At 39.2% G+C, this 26867-nt stretch overlaps 1 protein-coding gene across 1 annotated transcript in view; it reads right to left on the reverse strand.

Annotated features, from left to right (window-relative positions):
- Positions 1-26867, reverse strand: part of LOC136879333 (sodium channel protein Nach-like) — a 105270-nt gene that overhangs the window by 8027 nt on the left and 70376 nt on the right. The window contains exons 5-10 of the mRNA XM_068229071.1: positions 19142-19287; positions 14964-15162; positions 11347-11548; positions 7826-7879; positions 2952-3114; positions 1391-1497 (exon numbers count right to left, since the gene is read on the reverse strand). Of these exons, the coding sequence (XP_068085172.1) occupies positions 1391-1497; positions 2952-3114; positions 7826-7879; positions 11347-11548; positions 14964-15162; positions 19142-19287 (871 nt within the window). The remainder of the gene's footprint in view (positions 1-1390; positions 1498-2951; positions 3115-7825; positions 7880-11346; positions 11549-14963; positions 15163-19141; positions 19288-26867) is intronic.

A 26867-nucleotide genomic window follows, 5' to 3' on the forward strand; every position in this document is an offset into this window, starting at 1 on the left:
CCTGAGTATTATTTAACATAATATGTGAAGTGTCAACTTGAAAAGACAGCATCATTTCTGTTTTCTCAAAAGAAATTTTCAATCCAACCTTTGCTGCTAATCATTCCAATTCCTCTACTTGAAATTCAGCTTCTTCAATACTATTTGTTAATAATGCTAGATCATCAGCAAATGCGAGACAATTAAGTTGAATATTTCTTCCAATCTTAATAGTCGGTGGACATACGTTATTCCATTCACGCATACATTTTTCCAGCCCATAATTAAATAACAATGGGGATAATCCATCTCCCTGTTTGCAAAATTAATAACTCGTTTGATAAAAGGCAGTTTGGGTTTAGGAAAGGTTATTCCACTGAAGCTCAACATGTAGGATTCCACCAAGATAGGCCGGGCTGAGAGACTCAGATGGTTGAGACGCTGGCCTTCTGACCCCAACTTGGCAAGTTCAATCCTGTCTCAGTCCAGTGGTATTTGAAGGTGCTCAAATACGTCAGCCTCGTGTTGGTAGATTTACTGGCATGTAAAAGTAGTCCTGCAGGACTGAATTCCGGCACCTTGGCATCTCCCAAAACCGTAAAAGTAATTAGTGGGACGTTAATCCAATAACATTATTATTATTATTATTATTATTATTATTATTATTATTATTATTATTATTATTAAGAAAACAAGGTAAAGATAAAAGGTTTAGACTGATGGTTTCAAGGTCCATAATTGTAGAGATGATAAAAAGTTTTTGGACTTTTTGCCATGTCAAGAAAACAAGGTGAAATTCTTTACGTTTCGCAGAGAACTTTGCTCCGCATCTTCAGAACAAATGACCCCCCCACCGATTGAATCACATTCATTATCCTCTGTCTTTTCTGCACACTTTCTTTCCATTCTTCAGCTCTGTGAGTCTTTCGTGCAATTTATTTTATTTTTATTTATTTTTATTTATTTTATTATTTTTATTTCTATTTCTTCTACCACATTCATCTGATAACCTTGCTGTTACTTTGCAATGCACATACGATGTAACAAGAAACATCTTAATTGGAGCTTAGATGGTGTCGTCGGCTCCCTCTTGGAATGCTAGCTTACAGTGAGCCATCTGCTGAAGAATGAGAGTACCACTTACTACAGACCAACAGTAAAGCATTCTTAAATTCAAACCTTCATTATTGGAGAAGTCTTCATTGTGAACAGTCGAGATTTTCTTCTAAAGACGCAGAGCAAAGTTCTCTGCGAAACGTAAAGAATTTCACCTTGTTTTCTTGACATGGCAAAAAGTCCAAAAACTTTTTATCATCTCTACAATTATGGACCTTGAGACCATCAGTCTAAACCTTTTATCTTTATGTAGGCTAGAAGGGCATAATATAGTACATAAAAAAACAAAGCTTACCTAGAAGATCATTCCAATTGTAAATTCGGTCTCTCCGGTAGCGAATGGATGAAAGACCCTTAAAGTACACATGTAAGATTGAGTGATTGGTTATGGTGACCTCTTTACTGCAAAAATAATAAGAATACCAAGAATTAAATATTCTTATAGGTAATAATTGAGGAGTGTTTGTGGGAAACGGTATAAGTGTCAGGATACCTCATTTTCAGATTTTCCATTGAAATTGTTATATGTACTGCTGCTAATTCTGTAGGAAAGGATGCAAGTGCCATGCATTTTCCATTTAGTTCAAAGTCTTTTCCAAAGATGGCACTTGGAATATCTCCATTACACTTTCCACGAAGACCGATATAAGTGCCATCTACACGGATTGTTAGTGTACTGTGGTTTACCTGTGAAACTATTTATTTATGTGCTTCAGTTCATTGTTTATTAGCTTAGTACATCAAGATGGACCTAAATACAGAATATAATACTGTCAGGAAGAAAGTGGCTGCTAGGAAAGTAAAAGGAAGTGCAAACCTATGGTTTATAAAAGTAGGAAAGATCACAATATGAAGATAAAGTTTGAATTCAAGAGGACAAACTGGGGCAAATAATCATTTAAAGGAAGGGGAGTTAGGGATTAGAATAACTTACCAAGGGAGACGTTCAATAAATTTCCAATTTCTTTGAAATCGTTTAGGAAAAGGCTAGGAGAACAACAGATAGGGAATCTGCCACCTGGGCGACTGCCCTAAATGCAGATCAGTATTGACTGATATTGATTGATTGATTGATTGATTCTTGAAGTAGTTCAGAAAATGGTCAGGTCAGCCAGATGAGAAACCCCCTTCATAATCATTAATATGCAAAGAGAAGACTTCTTTTTTTTGGATATGGTTGCACTAGCAGATGCGTACATCCATACTGGAACATCCAAACTCCAGCTGACTCAACTCTCTTCCATTAGAGTAATTCCAACAAAATTCAGGTCAAGAAAACCTTCAGTGAAATTGAGGAATGGAATGCTTGTCCAATCTTCAAGAAAGGTTATATAATGCAAAATGTGGCACATCTGGAGAATCTTCCTCAATTATATCCATCACCTCAAATGAGTGCCAAAAAGGAGAAAGATCTTCTGTCGATGCTTTCTTTCATGGACCAGAAATACCACGTGTTTTACAGAAACATTTGTTGGTGAGGCAATTGAATTAAACAAACAATTGGAATGAAATTTGAAAACACTGGAAAGTTTCCCTTTCCAGTTTTGAAAGTTTACCTTTTCAGTAGGCCTGCTTGATATTTTGAAATTTTTCCTTTTCAGTACAGTACTAGTTCCTCTATACATTTATGAATGATCCAATGAAACCATCATTAAGGGCAAATAAACACTGCATAACATTTAAGATATTTTGTCATTTCGTGAAAAAAAAAAAAAAACATTTGGCACTTATACTGTTTCTCACAAACATTCCTCAATTATGTTATTTGTAACTCTTTGGTTTCTTTGGATTTACCAAGATATATAATTACATATTCAGGTGAAACTTATATAATGATAATAATGGAGAAAACTTACAAAAAGTGTGTGCGATCATATTCACTTTTGAAGAATTCTCCCTGTGACATCTCTGTACTGTACTCCACATCCATACAAGTAGGGTGACAATCACAAGACATTGCGTTCTCATTGTCTGCCAGACCCAAAATTGGTGTTGGAGACTTCAGATTGTTGAAAATATCTGGTGAAAATAAGGAATGACCAAGACAGTTCTAATCAATTGTACACCTGAATTTCAAGATTTGAAATCAAACAAAATACATTATATACTAAACTATGCATTAATCAGTAGCTGATGTGTGCAAGAAGATCAAACATAAAGCCATAACGCATTCAGTCCAGTGACCTGGCAGGCCAAGAGACAAGTCCTCCTCTTCCTACTCATTTTCTTGGATGTGTCTCGTTCACATGGTTATGGATGGCTAACATCTAATGTGGTGGAGTTCCACCCTGTTGAAACCACTTTGTTAAATATTCTCCAAGTGGCATATTATCCAGAAGAAGAGGGAGTTCATGGCATAGAAAGTGGAGGTAGCATGCATCTCTTAAATACCCCTCAAAGAAATACAGTCCAACAAGGTGATCATCCAAGATTTTACACCATATGTTAACACCTGGATTGTCTGCACTCCAGTAGTGCATGTTGTGGCGATTGACAGTACCATTTGTGCTAGAACAGGATCTTCAACATCTGCATCATTTTTCAGATTTCAAAACAGCCACTGACAGAAATTCATTTGATCTTTGTGATCGTGCCTTTGGAACTCCTGTTTTAACTGTAGATGGTAGGGATGATATTTATACACATGCAGAATTCATAGAAGGGAAGCCTTGCTAATGGCAATTTTCAGGTTTACTCATGTGTGGGTTATTGCAAGCTGTGTCCAGAACAATTTCCTCATTTTCACCAGGTGTTATGGTCTTCTCTTGGACAGGTGGGATTTTCTTAAGTATCCCTGTTGTTCGTAAACATCTTTCAAAAGTGCAGAAAGTCTTTGCAGTCAGATGTCGCCTGTCTGGATATATATCCTGATGCAAATTTACCATAGTGCCTGCAATGAATTCTCTCTTGTTTCCCAGTTGATGAGGAGCATGCCAACATATTCATATGTGGAATACTTGGTGAATGACTGAAGTGACTTCATTCCGACTGTTTAGCAGAGCAGTATGTGCAGTACACATAAACAATGATTAGAGGTTTTCTTTTTTGCTTGTGTGTGGCATACACTGACCTGTGTTGTTTAACACATTGGGATCTTGCTCACTTTCATACATTTTAATACTCTGGACTGGCCACTTTTCAATAACTTCAGATTTTAAAATTAAATACTAGTTTTGAACTTAAATTAATTTTTATTTGTGTTCATACTTCCTAATTTAGATCTGTAAAATCTGTAATATATTTGATAGATTCCTTACCATGGAAATAGTGGAATGAAATGAGTACTGTAGTTTTAAATTTTTTTTAAAGTTCAACATATAACCTTAACTAATAGAATATAGCTGATATTGAGTTTATTTGGTTTTTAAGCTGTTCAGAATTATTTGTATAAGAGATAAATCTATGTATTAATTAGTACATAAATATTATGTGTGATCTGTTAGGTCTGTTCAGTTGGTATAAATTACTGTTGAGTCAGGTTCGCATGCGACCGTCATTATGTGCACACTGCTGTCGAGTTCACACAGGTCTGACACAATTTGAAAGGAAGAATATGATGTGTGGAGCTGTAGCTTGTGGCCATCTATATTTTTTCGAGAACTATATGAACCAAACTTTATACTGCAGGTGCCAATCAATGCATATAGTAAGTTTGTTTCATAATAACAACGATGAAAACCACAGAACGTACACCAAGCGGGATGATATTTATACACATGCAGAATTCATAGAAGGAAAGCCTTGCTAATGGCAATTTTCAGGTTAACTCATGTGTGGGTTATTGCAAGCTGTGTCCAGAACAACTCATTTTCACCAGATATTATGGTCTTCTCTTGGACAGGTGGGATTGTCTACAATAAATGACACAAGCCATACAGCATAGGCCTTCAACCTCAATGTGTTAAGCACTGAAGTTTCATATAGATGTAAACTTTTTTGTATGATGTAGGATTTGAACTATAAAGACTACGTTCTATTGATTGATTGATAGGCTAGCATTTGAACATATGTGCTACACCACAGCTGTAGGCGAGACATATATTAAGAACACCTTAGAGTATGTTACTCCTCCAGTTCACTGTTGTATGCTCTCTCCACTTCACTGTATCATCATTTTTAAACGTTTATTTCATGTTTTGCTATACCTGGTCACTTGGCGCAACATCTTAACATGGACTGACATACCATAAATGATTGAAAGGATGTCATACTTTTTGGAACAGTCTGTAGTCTCATGGTGGAAATCATAATAGTGTTCAGAATTGTTTGTAGGATTTGCTTAGAGTGCATTAGTACCATACATGATGCTAGCAGAGAAATATCAACCTCACGATGATCTCACATGTTTGTTGGGTTGCAGAACAAAATATTGGTCGGGCAGCTGATTTACCTGGTATGTAGGTATATATGAAGGAAAGGGAACAATCAGTTATGTGTACGGAAACCTCGATTCTCCGTTTTTCGAGGGACCATGAAAATAAAACGTACAATACGGGAAAACGGAAAATCCGGGAATGAATGAAAACCATCAACAATTTGGCTAAACATCACAAAAATGAAATACTGTATGTATAATTATAATCTTACAAAACTCCTAAACCAAACCAAACTACAGCCCCAGTGGGACTTTGCCTGCCAAGCGACCGCTGCTCAGCCCGAAGGACTTCAGATTACGAGGTGCGCATGGTCAGTGCGACGAATCCTCTCGGCCGATATTCCTGGCTCTGTAGATCGGGGTCGCCATCTCACCATTAGATAGCTCCACAATTAAAGGTAATCACGTAGGCTGAGTGGACCTGGAATCAGACTTATATCCAGGTAAAATTGTCTGACCTGGTCGCAATCGAACTCGGGCCTCTGTATGAGAGGCGGGCATGTTAGACCACGAAACCGCATTAATTACCGGTACGCGAGTTCAAAATCTCGATACTTTATATTCAGTTTTACAGGGGAATCTTCGTCAGTTTCCCGTGAAAACTTCTTTCAGTTCAGCGACTTTGATTAGGCTAGCCAAACTCTTCGAAAAATCTAATAACGCCAAGCCAAACGACAATCGACCACAAGTAGTTTTTAATTCTCTCATCTAATAAAATAAAGCACATTAGATACGAAAGCACCCAAAATGAATGCGAAATCCGTTCATTTCTTAATCTTTCATTGTAATTTGGTCTCCGGTATACTGTTCATAGTCAGTTTCTGGAAATCTCGTACCGCGCAAATTAGGCCTACGTCGACTTTTAAAGGTTATGTTGAACTCGAAAACATGGTTTCGAATGTAAGTATCGATTCTTAAAAGTTCTCGAATGCATTATATTCAATTCTGCGCGTCACAGATCCAATCAAATTGGAAAGATAAAAGAAATATCAAAACTTCAGAAACTACGGTTATTCGTGACCTTGAGGTCATCTGGAAAGCGCGCTCGCTGCACATGTCAGTACGAGTTTGAAATTATACCAACCATTTAAAATGTAACGTGCGCAAATAAAACGACTGCGGTTTTTTGGTATTTTAACACGAAAACGAAAAATTCCCAGTCTTACATTAGGACCTAAACAGTAATAGGCAATTCCAAGACCTCCCATGGCTTTCTTTTTTTTAAATGTAAGGTGCAACATCTGTTTTGGTCTCGCTAACATAATCATGTACGATAATATCAAAAATACTGAATTTGTGTTAAGAAGCAGTTTCGATTCCTGCCTGAAAGCCCAGTTACTCTGCAGTGCCCTGAGCATAGTGCCAAAAACCTCTTCGGCAGTACGATCGGAAAAAGTAAAAATATAAACATCTTTTATAAGTGCGAACATTTGACGAAACTCGTTCCGTCTTCAAGCAGAGCTGTCGAAATGCGCCGCGTCTACTTGCAACTGTTGTCGCCACTCTCTGCTTTATGATTTTCCGAGATTCTCTAAACAATACCACCCGAATGCGATGCTAAGATGGTCCCTTATGCAAGTTCACCGCCGATCGCTTTTCCAGTACCGGTACAGTACTTGCTTTAATTATCACAGTGACGGGGCGTTAACGCCAAGATCCATAAATATGCCATAGCCGTCCTTTTGTGAGATACAGTTTATTAAAAAACGATTGATCGAGGATTTAGCGTTGATGGGACTGGAATTTCTGGACGGTTGATCCGGGAAATCGTTTCTTCGAGGAACGGATAATGCGGGTCTTTTACAACGTGATTTAATTACGATGCTCGCGGGACCGCGTAATTTGAACGCATATTCCGGGAAAACGTGTTTTCCGGGAGCGGATAATCGAGGTTCCACTGTATATATATATCAAAGACAGAAAGCAAGAAATCAAGATTTGCCTTAATACCAGACAATTGGGAGTAGAGGGAGTGACAGAAAATAGAGACAAGGACAAATATGGAAGTTCAAAAAAGCATGGTCAAGTTTTGATCTTTACACTGTATTCTTTCAATACAGAGGTTCCCTCATCTTTAATCCAAGTGCTGGTAAGGTTGTGATAATTGTTTTAAGAGAAAGTACAACTCTACTACCATACCCAGATCTCAGTCCTACTAGCTCTTTCTTCTCAGTTCAGCTTTTGACAAGGTAATTTGTGCTTCCAAGCTTCATCAGGGCAGCAGTCATGCACACTCAATGAGGAGACCATCCTTTAGATGTTTAGAATCATTAGTACATCTTCCTCCTTACGCAGTTCGCTGTGACAGAGAGCAACAAACGAAGCTACTTTATAACTAAAGGAGTTTGTACTTACGTCGATTGTCTGCAAGGCATTTCACATCTAGGAGGTCACATTCACGCGTGTCCTCTGCAACATAAAGCATTTAAAAGAAATTAATTAATGGTTAGTAATACAACTCTCCATTACAGGCTTAACCTTTCTTATAAGAAAGTGCTTAAGTTAGGAATAGGATAATAATAATTGAACAATTTCATTACAGTTTTTGTGGTAAAACCACTTGACTTGGTTGAGCAATATCAACCTTTTTTTTTTTTTAAATACCTGGTCGTCTTCAGCAATTGACTCTCACATCAAGTCTTCCTGTCCCAGGGGACACTTGCTGAAGATGGTCGTATGTAATTAGTTGAAAGCACTCCAACGAAGTAAGTTGTTTACCTTAGAAACTGTGCTGAAGTAATTCTTATCATCACAACATAACGGAGTTGTTAAGAATTGAAGGATAATTATACTTGCAACACCTCATTACTCATGATGCTGGTGAGCATTGAAATGCAAAACGGAACACCACCACCACCACCACCACCACCACCACCACCACCTGAAATAGTGGGCCAAATGCATGGGAACAGCTTTCCACTTCTGTAAACCCACTCTTAACAATATCATGGCAGACCATACTGCCACTATACCACTATACCACAGTAGTATTTCGTGAAGCCATCGAGTGCTTGGCCTTTACTCATCACAGTGAGACAGAAAGGGTCCAATAAAAGATTGTTAAGATAGATCCTTGGTCCATGTTAAAATTCTAAGGGCAAATATCGCTTATGATCAGATGTAGAGCAGTGGCATCCTAACTTTAAAAAGCTCTCGCTTGTTATGAGAAAGCATTGCCTCATGCTTGATGGTCATCTCTCTTGAACAACTTATACCAGAATCATCATCATCATCATCCATTTTCCTTGTCCAACTTCTGCCAGGTTGGAATGTTTGTGGCACCTTTCTGTCTTCCTCTATCTGACCACGGTTGTTCCTCATTAACTGTGTTCCAATCCAGATTTCTTCTGATTATACTATTCTTGATTGTTTTTGAACACCTTAGTCTGAATCACTCTCTGGCCCTCCCTCCTTCTATCTGGGTTTCCATCATCCACTTCAGTATCCTTCCCTTGTCCATCCTCTTAACATGTTCAAACCATCTAAGTTTATCCCCTCTCCATTGTGTCGAAAAGCGTTTCCACCCCAATTTCCTTCCCGATGTCCTCATTTCTTATTCTGTCCTTTCTTGTCTTTCCTATCACACTTCTTAAAAATTTAATTTCACGGGTGTGGATTTTATTCTCCTGTCTTTTTGCAAATGTCCAGGTCTCTGCTGCATATGTCAGTACTGGGAAGTAGTACATTTTATACATAACCTCTTTACACTTCATTGGTACCTTCTTCCTTCCACACCAGGTTTCTCACAATCTGATAGAATGCAATTCCCTGATGAATACTTTTACTTATTTCCATGTCCAGCCTTGTACCCTGCATCAGTTCATTTCCCAAATAGGCTACTTGAAGCTCTCCCCAATTTCAAGGTTTTGTCCCTTTATTTTTATAATTCCTTTCACTTTCTACTCTAGTCAATGCTGTTGTATTACTCCTTTCAATACTCATTTTAATTCCATAATTGTCAATAATCTCACTCAGTATGTCAAGTTGCCCTTGTACTTCCTTTCTGTTTGCTCTCTCTGCCACAGAATAATCTGCAAACAACATTACTCTCTCATTAATCCCAGTGCTGGTGAGGTGTTGATAATTTTTTAAGAGGAAATATAACTCAATAACTATACCCAAATCCCAGTGTTACCAGCCCTACTGTATTTCTTCTCAGCTCAGCTCTTGACAAGGTAGTTTTGCTCTTCCATCCTCTTAACATGTCCAAACCATTTAAGTTTAATCCTGTCCATTCTGGCAAAAACCTTTTCCATTCTGATTTCCTTCCTGACATCCTTATTTCTTACTTTGTCCTTTCCTGTCTTCCTTATCATACATTTTATCACCAGAATATCACACAGATCATGACTGTAGCAGAGGAAGTTCCAAGTGGTGCCTCTGAAGCACTGTTTTAAGAAAGAAGTAAGTTCAGAACCTGGGTATACAGGGTGTCTCAGAACTATAACAACAAAGACATCAGGGATGCTCTTCGTGTTACGTTAAGAACAATGGTGCATTCGGATTGGTGGAGAAAATGTTTTTCCAGAAAATGTTACTTCAGGATGCACGATTCAAACTGACAAACTCACCATATCTGCTACACCAGAGGACAACCCACTGCCGTACTTCAGGGAAGAGAAGGGGAGGTAGGAGAAGTAGCATGTATGATGGAGACAGAGATAATGCCCCGCGCACATGCACAAGTTTCCTCGTTCGACTCGCTCAGGATTGTCCTTGTCTATTACAGGCAATATCCACTGTTCATTTATTAAACAGCTGTAACTGCACACACAGTACAAGAACACACTGTAACTAAGATTCACTTGTCAGTGAAAGAATGCATCAGATTGTTTCTCCTCTCGTCTGTTGGTCTCAGTAATGTTCTTTATTACTTAACATGCTCGAAGATGCAATGCTGTTACCCCACGATTGTGTATTCTTTCACTCACATCATTGTAAATGGAATGAAATACTGAACGAAGGGAACAATACGCCCAGTAGTTTGATTGCAGTAGATGTTCAATGAGCCCCCCTCCTACTTTGATGCACTGTTCACAATGGTGCAGTAGTGACTTTTGGACTCTGTTCAGGATGTGTGGTGTGTTGCAAAATGACCTGGAAAGCTGCCTGTATTCTTGCTCCAAGTTCATCTCGGGGTTTGTATAGTAGAACAAACTGTACACTGCCTGCTGGGGCTAGGAAGCAACTGTGCGAAATGAACGAGAAACTTGTGCTTACCCTCCCTTCCTTTCCCTCCTCTGACGCGCAGCAACAGGCAGCGCCTGGCTCTCTGGCTAGCAAATACAGCAAGTTCATCAATTTGAATCGCGTGCCTGGAAGTAATATTTTCTCAAAAAGAGCAATTTTTTCACCAATTTGATTGCAACATCATTCTTAACATAACATGAAGAGCAACCCTGATTTTTTTGTTCATATAGTTCTGATACACCCTGTATGTGATAAAGGATCTTCCAGAAAGACTAAAAAAATGAAAACTGGTGCTAAGTGGTCAGGCTGACAAGTGGTGAAAATGATTAAAAGAAAAACATCTTAATTAAGGTTCTTGGCATACTTACCAAGATGACTGTCACCTAGCCAGCAGGCCTGCACCACTTCCCATTTCAGACAGCTCACCAACTGAGCTCAAAAAGGTTGAGTGAACCCCATTCCAGCCCTCAATATAGCATGAGTCGGGAATTGAACCTTGGGCCCCTAGGTAAGACGAACATCATGCCATGATGTTGGCCAGTGTTAGTACAAGTTGCTATTTCTCCCTCATGCAATCTGACAGCAGTCGTTAGCAGCGATGAGTAAATCTCTCTGAAATGATCCTATGTTCATCTTTGCCGATAGTAATATTTCCAGCTCTTGAATATGAGACTGAAACCACTTACCACTAGAAGGGTAGAAGTATGGTGTACAATTACAGATCTGCTTGAGGTGTTGTAATTTGCAGCGTATCAGACAGTTGCTGAAAGAGTAGTCGCTACTGCCCAAACTTCTCTCAGGACCACTCTCATCATCAAACAAGCACTGACGTTGTTTTACATCCAAAGACCGCACTTGAGGGGTTGCATATGTTGTTTCTGCTGTAACCTGAAAAGCAAAATTATTATAATTATGAGTTATTCCCCTAGTATACAACATCTCAAGTTTCATAACCTGGTAGATATGTAAAAAATGAACCTCTGGTTTAGTTCATCAACAGATTTCTATGCTTTTATCTTCCAGAAGTATTTTGTGGTTTCAACTCTGTTAATTTATTACTGTTCTTCTGAACTTTTTTTTTGCAGGTAGGTTATAAATTGAATTTTTCAAAATTAGTTTCATTAGTTTCAGCAGACTGAATAACCTAACAGTTATATAAATTAAACAAAATGAAAAATGTTACTTTTTTTTTACAGTCTGCTTTATGTCGCACCGACACAGATAGGTCTTATGGCGGCGATGGGACAGGGAAGGGCTAGGGGTGGGAAACCACAGGAAACCATCTTCAGGGCTGCCGACAGTGGGGTTTGAACCCATTCTTTCCTGAATGCAAGCTGATATCTATGTGACCGAAACAGCAGAGCCACTTTAAATAAATAAATAAATAAATAAATAAATAAGTCGGTCTGTCAGTCGGTCGGTCCTGATCTGCATTTAGAGCAATTGCCCTGGCAGCAGATTCCCTATCTGTTGTTTTCCTAGCCTTTTATTAAATGATTGCAAAGAAATTGGAAATTTATTGAACATCTCCCTTGGTAAGTTATTCCAATCCCTAACTTCCCTTCCTCTAAATGAATATTTGCCCCAGTTTGTCCTCTTGAATTCTACCGTTATCTTCATATTGTGATCTTTCCTACTTTTAAAAACACCACTCAAACTTATTCGTCTACTAATGTCATTCCACGCCATCTCTCTTTTGACAGCTCGATACATTAAAACTAAGAAATAATGTTAGGATTTGGTCCACCCAATCAATTCACATCACTTTACAAATGAAAACTATTTAATATAAAAACTTATTAAATACATTTTGGGACATGTTTCATCTCTATTTGAGACTTCATCAGCCATAAAATCACATGGTAGATTACAAAACTCATTGTTCAGAAATTGAAAATATTCAAGAACCCAATGCCTATTTTAAGGACTATTTGGGATACACAATATATATACATTATTTACACAAAATTGTCCTCACTTCTTGCAAAAACTTGTGTTATCTTCAATGTTAAAATTGAAATATAATCTGAAATATGACATGCTAGCCATAACATCTTGTACGGAATACAATGTCCATTGTTACTCTCTGTAATTTAAAACAGAAGTTCCTTTATGAACTGTTGAGTAAACACGGAAGACAAAACATACACATTATTTAATAAGGTAGTTTAACACTTCTTGCAAACAATCTTCCTTCAATGTTAAATATGAACGACCTTCCTGGAAAATTTTGCAACCATTGTTGGAATCTGGAGGTTTCAGTGTGTTGGCTCGGGAGATTGAAAATCTGGCCTCGGAAATAGGATTGGAACAAATCCACGTTGGAACATTTAAAAACTTCAACGTGTATGGAATTTCCTTTCAAAATTGAGCTATTCTGGTAGAAGAAATCTGAAGCCTTATGAGACAGCCCATCGTATGGCAAAGATCAGTGCTGCATGACCACCATGTTCATGGGTTAAATCTTATGAATATTCCTTTAAAAAAAAGACAAGGTCTGGAAAGAAAGATATAAAAATTAAAGGGGTTTAAAACCCTCAGATATTTAAGAAAAGAGATTCAATCACGAATGTGTAACGTAAAGTCTTACCATCAAATTTGGTGAAATTCCCTATAGCTGGTTTAGGACTGAGTCTCGCTCTGACTTGCTTCTCATCACGCTACTGTGCATGTTATAGTTGTGTTTTCTTTCACCCAGTGGAACCATAAGATTTAAGCCATGAATATGGTGGTCATGCAGCACTGATCAGCGAGTTCTGTGGCATTCTTCATGAATATAACATGTGTTATACGTTGTGACAAATATTTTCTCTCATTTTTCGTTGATGCATGTACACTCAGTATGCAAGTGAAACTATAAAACTTTAGCGACGGTAAAATACCAGTTCACTTTTGCTGATTGGTTTAGATTAGGCTTTTTAAGAAAAAACAAATAGTTAGTCTCAGTGTATTTTTGTGAAAACCATGACTGTACTATCTATCATGAAGCATCATCGAATAAAACTGTAAGTACATTGTTTAAAGTCTGTTATAGATTAAGTTATGATGGTGCCGTCACTGCCGTGGATATCAATTTGGAAGTACTGTATGTGCGAACGTGTGGTTGAAAATATTCCTGAAAGATCTTTCTCACATAGACCTTTCCACGAAAATCGCAGCCTTATAAAATGGTAATGTTGAATTTAGAGGGTATAGTGGGGCTACGATTGTTTATATTTAAAAACATTTTTGCAGGTGGGATAAAGAATATGTTCTCCACATGCCACTGGTAATAGTAGTAGTAGTATTACACGGTGCCTACATTTTCATATATGCATTAATCAGATGTGTCCCAGTACGCATAAAAAATGGACAGCATTGCCCTAGCACAATTATTTAAAAACACAAAATGTAAGTACCCATTAAAAAAGGCTATTACAAAAACCAATTGTTTACTGTATGCAATATTTCCATCGCTATGTACTGTATGAGTAATTTAAAGCTCCAATATACTGAGCGAGTTCCCTATGTGGTTAGGGTCATTTAGCTGTGAGCTTGCGTTTGGGAGATAGTAAGTTTGAGCTCCATTGTCAGCAGTCCTGAACTTGGTTTTTCGTGGTTTCTCATTTTTTTTTTCACAAGTTGATTTACGTCGCACTGACACAGATCGGTCTTATGGTGACGATAGGATAGGAAAGGCTAGGAGTGGGAAGGAAGCAGCTGTGGCCTTAATAAGGTACAGCCCCAGCATTTGCCTGGTGTGAAAATGGGAAACCATGGTAAACTGTCTTCAGGGCTGCCGACATTGGGGTATCATTGCCACAAGACCTATCTGTGTCAGTGTGACAACTAGTAAATAATAAAAAATAAAAAACTCCAATATTGAGGGTGGTACTTGAGTGACGAAAGGAAATGTATAATTATGAGATCTTTTTTACAAAATGCATTTGAATGCCACTCTCTGAGGTCATAACTCTAAATGAAATGCCAGACGACAGTAAGAGATTTTAACACTCGAGTGTTGGGGGCTGGGCATGCTGGCATGCTGGTATAGCGTATCTGGCATGCAAAAAACTGGAAAGACTTTGTATACAGTATCATGGGAATGAGGATTTACAAAGGAAAGATAGTCTTCCTTCACTTTTGTTTCCAGAGACTGAAATCAACCCTCCATATTAGGATTTTTGGAACATTCAAAAGTTTCATTATTTCCTGTCTTCAGCAGATACATAATGTGATGCTACTACACTGGTTTCCTGAGCCAAATTATTGGATATCTGTTAGATTAAGGAGTTGAAAATGACTGGTCTCAACAGATACAAACCTGCATGAAGGCCTCCTTTTTGGGAGCAAGAATAATTCCTCTCTCACAAATATTTGGATAGTCCAGAGGTGGATGGACCTGCACTTGAATTCCATAGAAAGAGAAGAGTGCAGCATAATAATCTTCAAGTCTAGGGTCCATCAGCATGGAGAGACCCGTGAGATAGCCCGCACCATTCACTCGCAACAGAGGTTTCGACCTGAAATAAACGTGTGGGCACGTGTACTCTTTAAACATTTGGAAACTGGAAACTTCATAGGAGAGAAACATTTTTCACAGTTTTGAAATTGCTGTCAAACAAATTACTAATACTGGAGGAAATTATACATTGTTATGTAAAATGAAGAAATTTAGCATTTCAGGTTGGCTGATGATGATACAAGCATATGAAACAACAAAGAAAGAGTAACAATGCCATGTGATAATAATACAGGAAATGACAACAGTAAACTAACAACCTAGTGTAACGTTACAGATGTGATATAGGCTTTTGGGCTTATGCCGTGTCAAGAAAATAAGGTGAAATTACGTTTCACAGACAACCTTGCTCTGTGTCATCAGAAGAAAATCTTCACTGTCCACGAGAAAGGTTTCTCAATCAATGAGGTTTGAATTTAGACATTATAATAGATGTGGAAATGGTAAGTTCATTCATCACCAGATGGCTCCCTGGACACAGTACAGCTCTAGTGTTCAAAGCGGAAGTTGACGGAACCATCGGAATCAGTCTGAGAGGGTCCATAACATAACAGGTGTACCCACATATGAAGGTATGACATTGACACAAGCCTGGAATGAAACTGGTGATGAGGAACGTTCGAATTTGGAAAACACCGAAACGAAATAACAATAGTGAAGGGACAGGGAAGGGAACTACCTACGTAAATCCTTAATGGCTGACAACCAGATATTACTTAATTGATAGCCAGTGTCCCTGTTGAAATTGTTAGGATTTCTATGTATTTCCACAGCTTCTTGTATAATCCTGGACCTGTAGTGTCTAGTGTGGGTAAGAGCTCGAGTATCTTGGAACATGACAGCCTGACCCGATGATAGAGCGTGCTCAGCTATTGCTGATTTATCTGGCTGGTTGAGACGAATATTATGTTCATATTCCTTGATACTAGTACCAATGAACCGGCATGTTTGGCCAATGTATACCTTACCACAAATACAGGGAATTTTGTATACCCCAGGACAATTTGTCCTTGGTTTTACCCAGATTGTGAGCAATTTTAGTGATGATGCCGAACATGGTTTTTATATTGTGTTTGCGGAGGACCTTGGCAATTCGATCTGTGGTGTTGTGAATGTAAAGCAGGTAGGCAGTTCCCTTCACTTCTTCCTTCTGTGAGCTTTGCTTGGTCGTTTCTCTGGGATGCAGGGCTATATGAATCTGCAAATCGCTGTAACCATCACCCTTGAACGTGACTTTAGTGTGTCCATCTCCTCCTGAATATTTGATGGCTCACAAATTTGTCTCGCCCTCTTGGTGAGAATGCCTTGTTTTTCTGCTGGATGGTGGTGAGAATCTGCATGAAGACAGCGATTTGTGTGGGTAGGCTTACGATAGATGGTATGTCCCAAGGAGCTGTCCGGTTTCTTTCTCACTAGAACACCCAAGAAAGGAAGGCATCTGTGCAAATCCATCACTCCATTCACAATGCCATCTGGCTGTCTGCTCATCAAATTTGATGTTCTGTGGCTGAGATTTAGTGAATTTTGTCGGCTAAACACCAAATGTGATACCAAAGATCTTTTACATGCCGACATCATCAAATGGACTTTTTTCCGCCCTTCAAAATCCGACTACCTGTGCCGGGTTTGAACCCACTATCTTGGGATCCGGAGGCTGACACTCTACCACTGATCCACAGAGGCAGCTAGTTCTATGTTCTTTATATAAATATAAACATATCTTTCTAATAAAACTTAAAAAAGATAATAATTGAAGCTCTTGCAGTGCTAATTTTGATTTTTGTGATGCTGTTTTCAATGATGTTAGGCCAGAATTGTCCCTAAGGCTGCAGCCCACTCAGAATGAATGTGCATGTGTGAGATATGCATGCAATTCAAGAAAATAAGACCATGTTTCTATTACTTTTCAAATGTTCATGAGGGAGATACAAGGGCTCAAAGATCAAACCTACTCATCATTTCTCACCATTGAACTGTCACATATAACAAATTTTCTGTGTCTGCCACACGAGAATGGAACCGTTTACCGGACGATGTCAGAGGAATACCAACCACAGTGTTGTGCACCAATAGAGATATTTACCTATCTATCAAACCCCACTGTTGGTAGCACTAAAGATTGTTTTCTGTGATTTTCCATTTTCACATCAGGCAAATGCTGGGGCTGTACCTTAATTAAGGCCATGCTCGCTTCCTTCCCACTCCCAGCCCTCTCTTATGCCATCATCGCTGTAAGAGCTATCTGTGTCAGTGCAACGTAAAACAAATTGTAAAAAAAAACCTATCTATCTAACTATCTATCTCCTACATTGACGGCCAGCATTCTGATGGGAAATGTTTTCCCACCAATGAGACTCGAATCAGCTAGGCATAGTGTTAGCCCACAGACTTGATGCCTTAACGATCATGACTACCAGGGCAGCTATTTTATCCAACATAAGAAAAGTAATTTCCAGCATGAGAAAATACAGAACTCATATACACTGACTGACAGAGCAAATGCAACACCAAGAAGGAGTGGTTCGAAAGGGATGAAAGTTGGGGAAAAAACAGAGACGGCACAGATGAATAATTGATGTTTATTTCAAACCGATATGCAGGTTACACAATGCGCACGGCATCGACTCAGTAGGATGTAGGACCACCGCGAGCGGCGATACACGCAGAAACACGTCGAGGTACAGAGTCAATAAGAGTGAGGATGGTGTCCTGAGGGATGGTTCTCCATTCTCTGTCAACCATTTGCCACAGTTGGTCGTCCGTACGAGGCTGGGGCAGAGTTTGCAAACGGCGTCCAATGAGATCCCACACGTGTTCGATTGGTGAGAGATCCGGAGAGTACGCTGGCCACGGAAGCATCTGTACACCTCGTAGAGCCTGTTGGGAGATGCGAGCAGTGTGTGGGCGGGCATTATCCTGCTGAAACAGAGCATTGGGCAGCCCCTGAAGGTACGGGAGTGCCACCGGCCGCAGCACATGCTGCACGTAGCGGTGGGCATTTAACGTGCCTTGAATACGCACTAGAGGTGACGTGGAATCATACGCAATAGCGCACCAAACCATGATGCCGCATTGTCTAGCGGTAGGGCGCTCCACAGTTACTGCCGGATTTGACCTTTCTCCACGCCGATGCCACACTCGTCTGTGGTGACTATCACTGACAGAACAGAAGCGTGACTCATCGGAGAACACGACGTTCCACCATTCCCTCATCCAAGTCGCTCTAGCCCGGCACCATGCCAGGCGTGCACGTCTATGCTGTGGAGTCAATGGTAGTCTTCTGAGCGGACGCCGGGAGTGCAGGCCTCCTTCAACCAATCGACGGGAAATTGTTCTGGTCCATATTGGAACAGCCAGGGTGTCTTGCACATGCTGAAGAATGGCGGTTGACATGGCGTGCGGGGCTGCCACCGCTTGGCGGCGGATGCGCCGATCCTCGCGTGCTGACGTCACTCGGGCTGCGCCTGGACCCCTCGCACGTGCCACATGTCCCTGCGCCAACCATCTTCGCCACAGGCGCTGCACCATGGACACATCCCTATGGGTATCGGCTGCGATTTGACGAAGCGACCAACCTGCCCTTCTCAGCCCGATCACCATACCCCTCGTAAAGTCGTCTGTCTGCTGGAAATGCCTCCGTTGACGGCGGCCTGGCATTCTTAGCTATACACGTGTCCTGTGGCACACGACAACACGTTCTACAATGACTGTCGGCTGAGAAATCACGGTACGAAGTGGGCCATTCGCCAACGCCGTGTCCCATTTATCGTTCGCTACGTGCGCAGCACAGCGGCACATTTCACATCATGAGCATACCTCAGTGACGTCAGTCTACCCTGCAATTGGCATAAAGTTCTGACCACTCCTTCTTGGTGTTGCATTTGCTCTGTCAGTCAGTGTAATTTGCAAATACAGTATTGTACCCTTAGATCTAAAAGGAATATACAAAGTGAGACGTAATACAAAATAATAGTACTTACCGGTCACGTTGCCGGTCGGGAGGATGATAGTTGAAGGAACAGCAGAAGCCAGAATCAGTTTTATGCATGGTGAACAGTTCCTTGCAAGGTTTCAATTCGCCACGCCACTTGCACTTTATCATCATTGAATCACAAGGCTGTGTTACCTCAGATAATAGAATGGAAAACTTCTCTAAATTTATGCCGTACATATCAAGCAAAAATCACTGCACTTTATCTGATATTTTATAATACAGTACTGTAATTAAATAATCTGCATTTCCAGAAAAATAAATTTATGAATATTTTATGTAATATGTTTGATTTTATTGTACTCTTTTAGAATTTTCTAAATTTTTCAAATTTATTTATCAATACATAGCTGAACCTTGCAACCAACAATTTTTGGAGGATAGAAAGATTTCATTTAGGTGTTAGATTGCATTACATATAAATCCATTCAATTGAATGATTCATGATTTTAATTTGCAAACATCACTGAAAACTACACTTTGAAAACAGGTAAATTTTAAGAATAAAGAATATTTTTGTTTTAACCTAATAAAATTTGTAATAATATGCCCATATATTTAATTGAGACATACATTTTAATTAAAGCATAATGTTGAAATATGCTATGTTGCTAGGTTTTTGACCTATTTATTACATGTTAAATACATTAAAATATGTTAGTATGATATCTGATGTGCCATAGAAGTTGTCTTACCGAGCTCAGTAGCTGCAGTCGCTTAAGTGCGGCCAGTATCCAGTATTCCGGAGATAGTAAGTTCGAACCCCATTGTCAGCAGACCTGAAGATGGTTTTCCGTGGTTTCCCATTTTCACACCAGGCAAATGCTGGGGCTGTACCTTATTTTAAGGCCACGGCCACTTCCTTCCCACTCCTAGCCCTTCCCTCTCCCATCGTCGCCATAAGACTTATCTGTGTCGGTGCGACGTAAAGCAACTAGAAGTTGTCTTCACATTTCCGGCTCCATGGCTAAATGGTTAGTGTGCTAGCCTTTGGCCACAGGGGTACCGGGTTCGATTCCCGGCAGGGTCGGGAATTTTAACCATAATTGGTTAATTTCGCTGACACGGGGGCTGGGTGTATGTGTCGTCTTCATCATAATTTCATCCTCATCATGACATGCAAGTCGCCTACGGGAGTCAAATCAAAAGACCTGCATCTGGCAAGCTGAACTTGTTCTCGGACACTCCCGGCACTAAAAGCCATACGCCATTTCATTTTTTCATTTGCCTTCACATGTCACCTAATGGTACACATGTCATATGTTTGCTATCCCTGGTATAGGCTATTTATATTTATTTAGAAAGAGAAATGAGTGCCAGATCGCTGGAGTAAGGGAATAATAATACTACCAATATTTGAGGAGGCTGACAAGAAGGTATGCAATAATTATCAAGGAACTGCATTCGTATCACAAGTAGCAAAAGAGGTACTTGATAGGGAATAATAATACTACCAATATTTGAGAAGGGTGATAAGAAGGTATGCAATAATTATCAAGGAACAGCATTCGTATCACAAGTAGCAAGAAAGGTACTCGAAAGGAGAATGAGAAAAAGGTGGAAGGATAATTATAAGAAGTACAATATGACTTTAGAAAAGGCAGATAAACAATAGACCCCAGTCTCAATATGAGCCACTTAACCCTCCAGAACACGCGTGGGGTGGTGTTACATCTATGTGTGTACGATGGAACGGATCACATTTTATGTTTCGCAGTATTATTATGGTAGTATTTCTTTTAATCATATTAATGTTCCATTTTGTTGTTTCTACATTTATTTTCTTGGATGTAAGTTACATAGCCATTTATTTATATCGTCTTACATAGAATTAATCACCAATGAAACACTAATATCACAACAGTTATATCATCTGTAGTTAAAGTTATATATATTCTTTCTCACAAAAGATAGCAATAATATAGATGGTGTAATTACATTAAAAAATAAGAAAACTAGATACGGTACTAAAAGAAGTTATGTACAGTGAAGCTTAAGAAGATATGTCCTGGTCCATTCAGTTTCTTCAGTTACAAAATGTAAATATCCAGTATATTGTAACAAATACTCTGTGTTTATACATTTTATAATCACTTAAAGTCTGTTTCATAGCAGTTACTGCTTCTTGGTTCATACTCATTATAAGTCATTGTCATAATTTTCTCCTCTTCCCAAGCTGCAATATTGGTACAGTGAAGACAGTATGTTCCCGGCAGATAAAGTGTGAACATGTTGCGCAAGTAGTCTTCATTTTCCGGTTCTTGGTCCTGTTGCAAAAGTTACATCTTCCAAGGTATTGGGGCTTTTCTTCAGGTCGCTTCTGAACTAGCTGTGGTCGAAGTAAATCCTGAAGTCTCTGATTCATTCCCCAGGGGATACAGTCTAGATTGAGGCAATACTGTAATATTCGTGGCACTGTTCAGTTGAAAGGGTTTTCAGAAATATACATCTACTCATATCAGACTTTGCCTGCAGAATGATGAATCTGTTAATCCCTCCTGCATTTAGAAGTGTATAGAACAGGGCTAGAGGCCATTGGCGACTTACGCGAGGAACAGAATATGAGAATATGCACTTTTTAGCTTATCAATCACGTCTACTCCTCCCTTTGTGAGATTGTAAAAAACAAGCATTTCTGTTTTTCGAGCATCACCAGATTCTTCATCAATCTCATCACTGTTGTGCATAGTTGACAACACCTTGTTCTTCCCGGGCACATATGATAGCAGAATTGCAACGTTTCCGAAACCAAACAAACTGCCTTGAGGTTGCCTGTCTTTGACTTGTACAAAGGAGGGAGGAATTTCTCTTTTGTTTTTTGTTGAGTTCCTACCATAGTTAACCTATGGTTAGCTATCATACTATGGGGGCTAACGGTACAAACATATACCAATTATGCACAGTTATGTTTCGACCGGATCCAGAAATTGACTGAATAAGACTTTCAACCACATCTTTGCCACTATTGTTCACTTTATGGGGACCTTCTTGATGTTTCCTGACGTATATTTCCATATTCTGTATGTAGAATGTTCTAGTGTCTGTTAGGGAGAATATTTTCCATCCATATTTTGTAGGCTTATTAGCAATGTATTGTCAGAATGGACATTTACTACGCATCCAACATTTCATTGACCGTTACATATTCACTCAAAGAATAGTTCATTTTGCAACAGTCAAAGAAATCCTCACATATATCTCTCATGGCTGCGAGTCTATCAGCACTCTGTCTTTCTTTTCTATCAGTAATACAGTCAAACCGTAAAGCTGAGAGTAAAAACTGAAATCTATTTATGCCAATAGTGTTGCGCACTTCCGTCTCGCGCTCATATATCTCTCAAGTTCAGGTAGGATGACTTCAGTACACCAGCTAAATAAAGTAAACCAATCACAGCTTTGACTTCAATGACATTTGTGCTTGAAGCATCACGTGGTCTACTGTAGTTTCCTTGTTGTTTTTCGATTCAAATATCCGTATAATTTACAATGTTATCCAGCATACTGCCAGGAAAAAAAAAAATTTCCATGCTTCTACAGGAGATGCAACATCATGAGCCATACGTTTCGGGCCAGAGATGTGTGTTACGATGTTTCTCCTTACTCAGCCCCAATAAGCGCAGCAGTGTATGTTCCATTTAGATTCCAAGGCTCTTCCAGTATACTGGGGTGGGCGAGGAGGGAGTTCAAGTCTGACACTGTTATCCTCAGTTCCTTCTTCTTCTTCTTCTTCTTCTTCTTCTTCTTCTTCTTCTTCTTCTTATTCTTCTTCAGTATCAACCGAAACTTCCGTGTCCGTGTTGTGTTCACTCTCTTCTGTATCACTGAATCTTCCTCCTCTTCTGAGGATAACATTTCACTCTCATCTTCGTCGTCTTTGTGAAAAAGTCTCTTTCTGGCAGCACATTGGTCTCTCAGTAATGCTTCATTCTGTATATACAGTATTCCTTTTCAACACTATCAAGCACGTTATTTATACTTTTCACTTCTTCTGGATCCATTTTAGGGTACAACCATATGTAATAAAAGAGTGCAATAGTCACTGAAAATTTAAAGCACACCACCCAGCTGACCTTCACAACAGAGCACACAACTACACGCACACGGTAGAAAGCACCGCGCTGTAACTAAAATATCCCCAGAGCCGGCAGACAGCGAACTGAAGGTTAAATGCTGTAATAGACCAGAAGGTGAGGTCCGTTCTAAGATAAGGTGGAAGGCGAAACTTGTGAGATAACTACTCACTGGACTGAAACAAAAAGAACAAATCTGCAGTCGAACAACTGTGGCGCGTGTACTGGAGGGTTAATGGAAAAGCATTGGGAATGTGAAAGAAAATACAATCCTCGATTTAGAAAAGGCATATGATGGCATCCACAGCGCAAATGTAACGAAAGCCATAAAGCTAAAGGGATTTGAGAAACAAATGGTCAAATACAAGCAATGTACAATAATAGTTGCAACCATGTCCAGATTTCTGTGGGTAGGATGTGGGTACGACAAAATGGTTTTGGAATGTAACTGGTTTAAGACAGGAAAGTGTGCTGTTGCCATCGTTGTTCATAATCTACTCCTTAGTCCTGTTTCTCGATACAGAGTAGGGTATAAACAAATACAATGAGAAGATTACGAAAGTAGGGTGGGACGTGAGATGAGTTTATATGTCATGTTTCTATGACCAGATACCATCAATGTCAATGATGGTAATGGATGAAATTATGAGGAGGGGCATGGAGTTGTTTGCAGATGATAATGTGGTGCAGAGAGCAAAATGCAAGTTCAAATGGACATGTATATTAGTAAGAGTAATTTATTATGGAATGAAAATAGCACGGAGAAAAGCAATACAATGGTGCTCCTTTGAGAAGAAAAAAAAGGGAAAAGTACTGTAAAAATTAGGGGCAAAGATCTTAAAATTGTGGAAAGCTTCAAGTACTTGGGAAGCAAACTGATGTAGGACTGGACATGGAGATGAGTAAAATTCCAGTTTCAAGTTTTAATTATTGTCTATAGAACTTTACATTTATCATACAAGATACTGTAATACTATACACCCCATACTGTATACAACAAAAACATATATTCTAATTTATATTAAAACAAAACACAAATTTTGATTTTACAGTTCATTTATGGAATACAAGGCACCTGTTAATTAAATTATATTTTAATGACTTTTTAAAGTTTTCATCATTCAGATTTTTTTATATCCTAGGCAGTTTGTTGTTTGTTATCTGGGCTATGGTCGATCTTTTTATGAAATGAATGAAAATTATGAAAACCTACAACCTGTTTTCCAGTCAATGACCGGGTCAGGGATGGAATGAATGAAGCCCCCATCTTATGGCGTGGATAGGAATTGTGCCGGCTGCCGAAGCCTGTCACACTCCTCTGGGGCAATGATTAATGACTGACATATGAAATTAAATGATAGTGGAGAGTGTTGCTGAAATGAAAGATGACAGGGAAAACCACAAGTAGATCTTCAATACGGACAAAAAATGAAATTTATAACCTGCAAAACCAGAGTAGCCGGAGAAAAACCTGTCCCGCCTCCACTTTGTCCAGCACAAATCTCACATGAACTGACCAGGATTTGAATCACGGAACCCAGCGGGAGAGGCCGATGCCCTGCTGTCTGAGCCACAGAGGTGGAAATTCATATGGTAATCATTCCTATTTCTTGTGTTTTATTGGTGCATACAAAAGGTGAAGGCTTTTTACCAGAGTGTGAGTTGATCTGGAAGGAGCAAGTCCCAAGAAAGTGTAAAGAGGTGATGTATTAGATCTTGACATATGCAGCAGAGCAGTGCTGTAGATGGAAGAAATTTTTAGTAGGTACTGTTAACACTGCATTAGGTGTGTCCTAAAAGTAGCATCAGTGCCCACGTCGTATCTGAGAGATATCCAAATTCAGTCCATCTACACAACCCCTATATGATTTGCTGAAGATAAAAACCAACATAAAATGCACTTTAAGGTTTCAATCCATTGAAATATTGAGAAAGGACACTGGCATATTTGAAACAATTAAACTAATTATCTGATTGTTCTTTTCACAGTCTTCAGGATCGTAATGTTATACTGATTAGTCAAACAACTCACTGAACACAATACTGTTTTACAAATCATCTTCATCTTCATTTTCAATTTCAAAAGATCTCAAACTGCAAGCACTAGTACAAACAATAATGAGCTAATGAATATTCAATTTTCACGACCGCATTGTAATCGAAACCGACTTTCAACCTATTAGATCGTGTTACGTACATTTAGTACGTGTTGAAGAGATATTAAGTACAGAACAAAAATGGGAGGTTGTGGGTTCGGATCCCACTGGTGTCTGGTTGGCCATTTTTGTTCTGTACTCAACATCTCTTCAACACGTACTAAATGTACGTAACACGACCTAATAGGTTGGTTTCGATAATAATGAGCTAATTCATAGCAAGTCAAATGCATTAGAGATAAACATGAATACTCGTGACATTTGTATTGCATGAAGGTCACAACACTACTGGATGTTACCATTTCTGAGACAGGAAGCTAGGAGGGGAGATGGGCTTCTAGCCTCAAGCAAGCTCAAGTTACAGGAAATAATCACCAAGTGTATCTCTCAGATAACACGTGACTAATGCAGAGTTTAATCACTTACCATTATGCCAAAAAGGCTTCACATGAACTCAGACTGCATTTCTTTGTAGCATTTATACACTTAATATGCACAACTAGCCAATATTTCCAGACTAAACATTGCCAATGTCAAATTTAAATTACATGAATTCCTTTATCAATAATGATATCTCTTATTTGGCTAACAGTACTTTTGAATGGCACTAAGCAATAGATGTATATTTTCAATTCAGAGCTAAAGAAATTCTGTGGCTGTATAATTCTTTAGAAGAGTTAGATTTACTGACAAGTTGTTGCATTGGCAACAGTGATAGGTTCATTTCTCCACTAGCAACTAGAGAGCATGGTATGGCCCCTTTGTGATTTCTGAAAGAAGTGAATCGCTGCACAGGAATTCTTGAAGCTTAGTGTCAGCTAGCCAATGTGAGAGCAGGCCATGGAATTTTGAAATTAACTAATCACATCACGGCAACTCTTGAGGCAGGTGTGCATAGTTTTCAGCTTTCACTTCCATAAAGCAAAGGTAGTATGAACACACATTGGTTTGAAACTATTTTTATTTGGGAGCATTTTATAATTTTTTATTTACAGAATACTATTGATTTCAGTTGCGAGTTCACTGCATTAGCTTTGCTACACCATTGTTCAGTCTTGCTTACTATACTGTCCAGCTACATGGCTAAATGGTTAGTATTCTGATCTTTGGTCCATAGGGTCCCAGCTTCAATTCCCAGCCAGGTTGGGGATTTTAACCTTAATTGGTTCATTCTTCTGGTGTGAGGGCTGGGTGCTGTGTGTGTGTGTGCTGTCTTCATCATTATAAATCATCTTAGGTAGGGCCACATCATCGCAGCCGAGCAGGTCACCTATAGGCCGTCTACACAGGCCTCTCCGGAGGCCATACACCATTGTTGTCATTGTTGTTGCTGCTGTTGTTGTTGGAGACTATACATCCTTGGTACTTGCAATGATCTTTGTGTTCCAGTTTAGTATTCCCAAACTGACATTCACTTCTCTAAGGTTTCTTCCCTAACAACATCACTTTGTCCAAATTGTTGGTTGAATGGTCAGCCTTTGGTTCAGAG

This window comes from Anabrus simplex, chromosome 8 (assembly GCF_040414725.1).
Source record: "Anabrus simplex isolate iqAnaSimp1 chromosome 8, ASM4041472v1, whole genome shotgun sequence".
In the NCBI taxonomy this organism is placed as follows: Eukaryota; Metazoa; Arthropoda; class Insecta; order Orthoptera; family Tettigoniidae; genus Anabrus; species Anabrus simplex.